Source organism: Ictalurus punctatus, chromosome 26 (assembly GCF_001660625.3).
Source record: "Ictalurus punctatus breed USDA103 chromosome 26, Coco_2.0, whole genome shotgun sequence".
In the NCBI taxonomy this organism is placed as follows: Eukaryota; Metazoa; Chordata; class Actinopteri; order Siluriformes; family Ictaluridae; genus Ictalurus; species Ictalurus punctatus.
The window spans coordinates 13,690,812-13,699,621 of NC_030441.2; the positions used below are offsets into that span (position 1 = coordinate 13,690,812).

Consider the following 8,810-nt stretch of genomic DNA (forward strand, 5'->3'; position numbering starts at 1 on the left):
TAAGTTTTATCCACCCTAACAATGATCTCACTTAGACTTAACAAACTGATATTTGTACAGGTCCCTCCGCAAACACACACACACACACACACACACACACACACACACACACACACACACACACACACACACACACACACACACACACACACACATACACACTGATTGGTCAACATTCTCTGGAAGGCAAACGTCAACCACAAAACAGTTACACATGATGTAAGAAGGCCAAGATATGAGCCCAACTTCCTGTGAAAATTTAAAAAAAAAAAAAATGCTACATTAAGTCCCCTGCACCAACACAGTGGGAGTTGATATTGATATGTAACTTCAGTCCCAGTCCTACCTGCTTGACTCGTATCGGTTAGCAATACTGGAAATACCTTTTTTCCCCTTTTAATATGCTTTATGGTTTATAGACATTTTTTGTACTTCTTCTCACAATATGGAAATTATTGTCCTATAGTGGATATGAAGATATAAAAAAAAAAAAAGTAGTTTGAAGGGTAAAACGATTAAAACATCCAATCTGAATGACAGTAGCTGCTTGTCAAACACCATATCCATGTAAAAACCCTGTACCCTCGTCAGGACAGAAGTCAAACATGTACCTCTCACAAATAGACATGCTGCTCTTTGACAACAGGCTTAATAGTTCATTTGCTTTATATAGTATACATTAAATGCATCTCTCATCACTCTGTTAATGTACCATACATATATATGTTTTGTTTTTTAAAAAATGAAAGAAAATGTTTGACCTTTTTAGACATCTGTCCTTAATTATACACCCTATACATCCACATCTGGTTGAAAGATGAGCATGGTATGCTTTGAGTACATTTAAAAATCTATTTGAAAAACTGAATAAGGCAGGGCTGAAATCTGGTGAAATCACAGACAAATGTACTCTCAAGAGAAATTCCCATAGAATCTACATGAGTACTGAAGTGAAACAATTAAGAAGAGACGCCACAAGTGTCAACACAATGAGGAACATGGTCACTGTGGCCTGATTTCACACAACCAAGGTAAAAAGAGAAATGTAACAGAAAAGCTAACAAGATACTTTTACTAATGAATCATTTGATGGCATACATGTTTTTTTTGTAACGTTTTGAAATTTGGTCAAAGAAACTGAAGTGGTATTAACACATTCACTGGTAGAGGTTTGACAAAATTCCAATAATTGTATATTTGGTGCCGAATCCAAAACCAAACGCACACTAGTTTATTTAGTACATTTTACACTAAAGGAGGGAGCATTGTTTGACTTTGCCTTGGAAAATTATATATATATATATATATATATATATATATTATATATATATAAAACATTAAATTCAAGTAACCCTCAAGTATTCACATAGTGTGCATTAACACACTGACACTACATGGGATTAGGACTGGTAGAAAATGTGCATATATGAAAACATAAGGAATATCTTTAAAAAATAATAAAATAAAAATCATACTAGCAGCACATGTTAGAAATTCTCTCATTTCATGAGGACCTTAAATGCCATTATTTTGCAGCTTCCACAATTTGGCACAGAGGAGAAATTAAAAGTATTTATATTTATGTTGATCTCAATAAATGTATAAAATAATAATAATAATAATAATAATAATAATAATAATAATAATAATAAACTAGCTAAAAAACATAAATAACATGTAAAATTTGGCAAGTTTGAGATATTGTTTTTGTAGCTTTGTGTTCTTTTTCAACAACAAAATGAACTTTTACCGTCCAAAAATTGCTTTTTTTTTTTTTTTTTTTTTTGCAGAGACACATACAAACACAGATTAGCTACAGTAGATAACTGTTAGTATTTTTCAGCTACGCATCTATTAACATCTATTAACATACTAACATACAATAAACATGTATGTCAAGCTTCTGTCCGTATTTTCCCTTCCTTCTAATAAAGTGATTGGTGTTTGTTTCAAGATATGTCAAAAGTGCTCTTCTGTGGAGAGAGAAAACTGCTGTACAGACAAGTGTGTGCGTAATGTACATAATACTCCTGACCTTTTTTAACTTCATGGTGCTCCCAGTAGTTCTCTGCCAGAGGCTTGTACTGTGGATTCACTATTCGGCCTTTCTGCTGCACTCTCAACTCAGGTGTATCGAATTCATATTGTCCAACTCCCAGAAAACTGATGCTACACATTCAGTGTGGTGGTACAGTTAAAATCTTCACTCTTATGGGAAGTTGAGTCGATTAAGTCAAAAGAATGACCAAGGAATAAATCTCAAGCTCTAAATTTACGGTAGTGATAACAGTAAGGGCCCTATTTTGGTAACTTAATGGTTACACATAAGCTAGTTTTTTTTCCTGTTTGCATGGACATTTATCATAATCCCAAATGAACGTATGCAGTGGTATTTTCAAACATACTTTGAAAAATTAGATGTCACTACATTATCTCTCTTTATCACAAATGTCAAGACTGTAGCTTATTGACTTTAAGCAACAATACAAAATAAATATATACTACTGTACATGGAATTGTTCTAATCGAACAAATCAGTTGTAGCTACGAAATGTGAATCAGCAAAGCATCATTTACACATCATGTAATTAACAGAAGAGTAGAATCAATTAAATGTGTCAACAAGACGTAATGATGCTTAATGAGATTATGAAAACACCACTGCGCACACTTGCTTCTTAAATAAAATTTACCCAACTTCCTTTCTTGTATTGTATTAATTCACACCCAAACCCTTTTCACAATCATGCCATTCTTACTGCCTGAGATATAAGTGTATTACTTTTGTTTCTGCATTATAGTCATGAAAATAGGGCCCTTGAAGTGTGTTTGTGTGCATGTATGTGAGTGTGTGCATCCTAAAGCTGATGCTGATGGGTGTTAGTGGACTTTTCAGAACCAGTTTAACTTTTCAGAGGGAAAGGAGGAGAGATGGAAGAATGGAGACACAGGAAGGGAAGGAAGGATGACCTCTGTGTCAGTCCGTTCTCTATATACATGCAGACTTCCTCCTGGACTCAGCCGAGAGTCATGCCTTTCAGCTCTGTCCTCATGTTAGTGTGTCAGCGTGTGTGCATGTGTCTGTACTCAAATCTCTCGCCATCATCGGTCCATAGGCGTCCATGGGCAATACATGCCTCTGAATACTTCCGCCCGCTCTGCTCCACCCAAACCCCCACTCTGCACCCCCCTCAGTTCTCTGGGCCCTCGGTGTACACCATTTCTGGATAAAGCTGCTGCTGGGTGGGCATGGTGTCTTGACACGGAAGGGTGGCGTGGGGTTCGTTCCTCTCGTCTCCATCACTCTCAGTGCTGCCCTCGCTGTCCAGATGAGTCGAGGTGTGGTGCGGATACAGCGCTGTGCCAGGCAGCGGGCTCTGCAGGAGATCATCATCTGAACTCAGGTAGTCTCCTTCCGCAGAAACTGGGCTTGCCAGACACAGGTCCTGATAGGCTCCACCCCCGGAGTTCTGAAATTTGGAGGGTTGACCACGTAGCTGCCTTATCTAAAATGAAAAGATTTGTGTTATAAAGGAAGAATCTTTATTTATCTTTAAGTACTGTCTGTAAAACACATGAGTGGCGTTAACAGGGGAAACAGAGAAGCCTGGCCCTCTCAGCCACCATGCCAGTGATAATCAATCGCAAAGAAATGATGTTTTCTGTAGAAAAATTTCAAGGTCCCAGCTAAAGTAATTGTATTAATAAACAATAAATTGATATTTTGTCTGGATTTGGCATCTGACTCGTTACATCGACCTTGCATACCCACACTTCAAGGACAGTATAACTCTCAGAAGAAAGGGTGAATATTCAATAGCAAAATCCCATGGCAAAATCCATTGACTAGGTTAACTAATGTGAGCATACCCAGAAATATGACTGCAATATTTTTAGGTCACAATTTCAGTATATTTGGTATTCTACTGGAATCTTAAGTATCATCTTTTTTTGGGGGGTTTAGCTAGCTAGCTATAGTACACTGTAGGTTTTAGAACACACCCTGTTGTGACATTTTTTACCCTCTCATTTTTGCATTAATGTATTGTGACATTTCATAAAACAAATCAGGTATATTAGGTAGGATTTTAGACATTTAGTTTACATTAACATTTATTTAATCTTCAGTAACAAGTAATATGGTTACATCTCTCACTCTCTCTCTCTTTCTCTCCCGCTCCCTCTCTCTGTGTGAGCACTGTACTGTACTGTGTGTTTTATTTCCTAGTAGAATATCCTCATGAGCAATTTCAATGTTTTAATAAATATGCAGTGTTTACAACAAACACATTTTAATATGGTGAATACAATGTAGGCCAGCTGTTTAGCAGTGTGGTTGTTGCTATCAGATAAAATTAGGTTAACCTAACCTAGATACAATGCTGTGAAAAAGTATTCCTAACCCTAATTTCTTCTGTTTTTGTGTAGCTCATACTAAAACACACAATACTGTTTTTATTTATGAAATTATTTATTTTTAAGCAAAAAAAAAAAAAAAAAAAAAAAAAAAAAAGTTTTCTCAACACTTATCAGCAATGTGAAAAATTAATTGCCCCTTAAACATAAAATCTGGTTGTGCCAGCTTTAGCAGCAATAACTGAAACCAAATGCTTCCGATATCCAGAGATCAGTCTTTCACTTACTTCTAGGACTAGGATTTACTCCTACGCTTTGGATCATTGTCTTGTTGCATAATCCAGTTGCACTTGAGTTTCAATTTACGGACTGAAGACCGGACATTTTCCGGACTCCTTTAGGATTTTCTGGTAGAGAGCAGAATTCATGTTTCCCTCAATTATTGCAAGCTGCCCAGGCCCTGAAGCAGCAAAGCATCCCCAGACCATCACACTACCATCACCATGCTTGACTGTAGGTATGATGTTCTTTTTGTGGAAATCGGTGTTTGGTTTATACCAGTTAAAACGGGACCCCTGTCTTCCAAACAGTTCCACTTCGGCTCATCAATCACAGAACATTCTCCCAAAAGGTTTAAGGATCATCAAGGTGTGTTTTGGCAAAATTCAGATGAGCCTTCGTTTTCTTCTGGGTTAGCAGTGTTTTTTGCCCTGCCACTGTTCCGCGGATGCCATTTTTGCCCAGTGTCTTTCTGATAGTGGAGTCATGAACTCCAACTTTATTGACACCTTTATTGACCCCCACCTTTATTAACATCTTTATTGATGCAGGAGAGGCCTGTAGGTCCTTTGATGTTGTCCTTGGCTCTTTTGTGACACCCTGGTTGAGTCCTTGTTGTGCTCTTGGAGGAATTTTGGAAGGTCGGCCACTTCTGGGAAGGTTCACTACTGACTGTCCCAGAGCCTTTGAAATAGCTTTGTAACCCTTCCCAGACTGATCTATTTCAATTACTTTCTTAATCATTTCTGGAATTTTTTCAACTTTGGCATAGTGTGTTACTGGGTAAGACCTTTTAACCAACTTCATGCTGTTGAAAAAGTTCTATTTAAGTGTTGATATGATTGAACAGGGTTTGCAGTAATCAGGCCTGTTGTGTCTAGTCCAGCTGAACCCTATTATGAATGCAGTTTCATAGATTTGGGGAATTAGTAACTATGGGGGCGAATACATTTTCACATTGGTATAGGATAACTTTTTTGTTTCAATAAACAACTATCATTTAAAAACTGTATTTTGTGTTTACTCATATCTTAGATTTTGTTTTCATTTCTGAAACAAAGTGCGAGATGCACAAAAACAGAAGAAATACTTTTTCACAGCACCATAAGTTGTCTCTTCCATGTTATCTAACAAGATACACTTGACACTTTGTCAAGATGGGTTGTTGTTGTTGTTGTTTTATTTATTTATTTTAATAATAATAATAATAATAATATATTCTTGGGAAATGTTTCTCTTTGGAAGCTTTGGAAGTACGGCCTCTATATCAAACTCATATTTACATTCTTCAAGGGTTCTTTGGATAATAAAAAGGTTCCTAAAGAAGTTTGTAGGTTCTATATAGAACCTTCTAGAACCTAAGGGTTCTAGATTTAAAATGTTTTCTATTATTCATATCATTATTATCATGATCATCATGATCATCATCATCATCATCATCATCATCATTATTATTATTATTTTAAACAACAATAAAAACAATAATAATAATTCATGCATACATACATAGACCACTTGTTTAAAAAGTACATTATTGATTTTGGTTAAAAAGCACATATGGTGTTGTGTTCCTAATGTTAGCGTAACACTACAGGGTGTCCCAAACGTTTCTATACATAGGGGATTATGTTTACTAGCACCACGTCAGTTGTGCCTTTGTCAGTGGACGTTTGTGGACGTCCACATCTCGGTTAGTCCGCAACTCTTCCAGTATTTTTGAATTTGTAAATAAGTTTGGCAACAGTGATGTGTATGATGTGCTTGCCATGTTTCCTGTTAAAGTCCATCGCAACCTTGCAACAGTTTCCCGATCCAGCCATGATTTCAATGCGTTCTTTTTTTTGTCAAAGGCATTCTTAAAGGCTATCTGAGAATAATATATAATATAAACTAAGTATGAAAAACAAGTATGAACTAAAAAGTGCTATTTTCCCCTATGTATGGAGACTTTTGGGACACTCTGTATTCCAGAACTTAGGGGTGATGTAAGTTGGTAGGTTATTATTATTATTATTATTAGTAGTAGTAGTAGTAGTAGTAGTAGTAGTAGTAGTAGTAGTAGTAATAATAGGGCTTAGGAACAGATATGATGGAACAGAAGTTCATTCAAGCATTTTTTTTACATTTCCTTTTCTGCAGCTGTGTTGTTCTGCAACCTCTTGTGTTCAGTACTGGTCTGAACTGGTTCGATACGCATGGTGGAATAATGTGTGTCATAAATGAGGAATTTAGGCTGCATTGCTGATAAGAGTAAGGTAAGAGCAAAAAAAAAAAAAAAAAAAAAAAAAAAAAAAAAAAAAAACCAACAAACCTCAAAATACACATGTACATACTGGTTAAGATGAAATGGGTTGATTTGCTTCTGGGTAAATAAAGAGGGACTGATGGGATTGAGGCTGTGGTCTTGTGAACTTGTTTTTATTTTTATTATATATTCATTAAATCTCTCCTAGGCAACATTATGTATTTAGTGTACATAACTGCTTTAAAAAGTAGTGGATTTACATGATCACATCTTTACGTTACTGAATTGACTAGAACGTCAGCCATTTTTTGTAATGTTTAGCATACCTATATCTCTCCATGTGGCATGCTATGTGTGTATATGTGGCATGTATTCTGTGTGTGAAAAGCGTAGTCAGATGATTTCTTTGCGTGACTGGAGTGGACCACAATTTTATGTCTCATTTCATTTCTTTTACTTTGACTCACTGAACTTTGCATGAGAGAAAGATACAGGTAGGGAGCCACACACACAAAAAAATCTCAGAGATGACGTCATGGAACTCCCAGGCAGAGCTCAGGCAATCTGAGGTTGGGGGCGGAGAGTGGTAAACCAATGAAAAAGCTCCTTTTGATTACAATCGGTTCAGACTCCACCTCTCACTTCCTTGCTGAGCTTTAAGTGAAAACCACAAAGCAAAAGTCAGTGCGCTACCCGCACGAAACAGGCCACCGAGATTTACTTGCATAGTAGAGCTATTAAATGAAAATCAACAAGGAACAAATATTCATCTTTTTCTAAAATGAATCAATTTCAATAAGCAATAATCATTATTATAATTAATCAACTATAACAACCATATTGCTTAACCTATTGCTTATGAACAGCAATAGAAATTACCAGTCCTCTCAATTTAAAATTAAATTTATAAACTGAATACAAAATATTTTAAAAATCTAGCTATTCAGCTGTAGTCCTTGTTTTTGGTTAGAAACTTTGACCTAACTATTATATCCGATTTCTCCTACTTATTACTGAACGTTCTTGATAACATCCATAAATTTTTAAAAACGTCCATAGCCTACATATTAATTTGATTTTAAAATGCTTACATTTGTGACCGTGTCTTTTGCAGCAGCTACATTTAACACAATTTCCTCATGCTTAGATTTGTATGTAAACACTGGCCTTAGGGCTCAAATAACGTGACTGAAAGAAAGACAGAGAGTGGTGAGAGGTAAAACCAACAAAAAGGAAGATGACGAGTACTAAGAGCGAGAGCAGTGCAGAGAAGGAGTGACGGTGAGAGAAAGAAAATGGAGAATGTCAACATACTCTCACACCCTCAGTCACGAAAGGCTTGTCTCTGGATGAGCAAGCGCTGCACATGTAAAGACGATTTTGTGTGTGTGGGTAAAACAGCTCATCAGCATCACATACACACACATCAAAGCTTCCCCTCCACGCCTCTGTGTGTATATGGCTCATTAGGTAAATGGGAGAAATAGGGTTGTGTGGTCAGTGCAGTGGCTTTTGATGCCATTTTACAACTCTATTTCTCAGATGTGGAATTATCAGATTGATAGATGATTGGTTGATTTTACACTTCTCTCCACCTCTCAAAATAACCAGCAAGCTAAAGCCTAGAAATGACTAACGTTCTAACTGGCAACAAACTAAGTTTAATAACACATAATTTGCATATCCTGTACAAATTTAAATAGGAAAAACAGGCATGCATAAGCAGTGCTAGATCTTAACTGCATTTCTGTGAAAAAAGGATTTGCCACTTCCTTATTTCCATATTTGTCAAGATTTTTGTTTTAGAGCTTTAGGTAAAAATTTAATATTAAAAGGAGAACATAAAACAAATGATTGGATATATTGCTTTCTTAACAGACTACTTCCTTTACTTTGTCAGCCCTATATGTCTCACAAATTGCAAGGTTCT

General features: G+C 36.2%; 1 protein-coding gene across 3 annotated transcripts in view; it reads right to left on the reverse strand.

Annotated features, from left to right (window-relative positions):
- Positions 1-1,313: 1,313 nt before the first annotated feature.
- The window catches only part of evi5l (ecotropic viral integration site 5 like), a 43,784-nt gene continuing 36,287 nt past the window's right edge, over positions 1,314-8,810 (reverse strand). For all 3 annotated transcript variants that reach the window (XM_017457158.3, XM_017457159.3, XM_017457157.3), the window contains one exon: positions 1,314-3,506. In XM_017457158.3, coding sequence (XP_017312647.1) covers positions 3,192-3,506 — 315 coding nt within the window. In that variant the 3' untranslated portion in view covers positions 1,314-3,191. The remainder of the gene's footprint in view (positions 3,507-8,810) is intronic.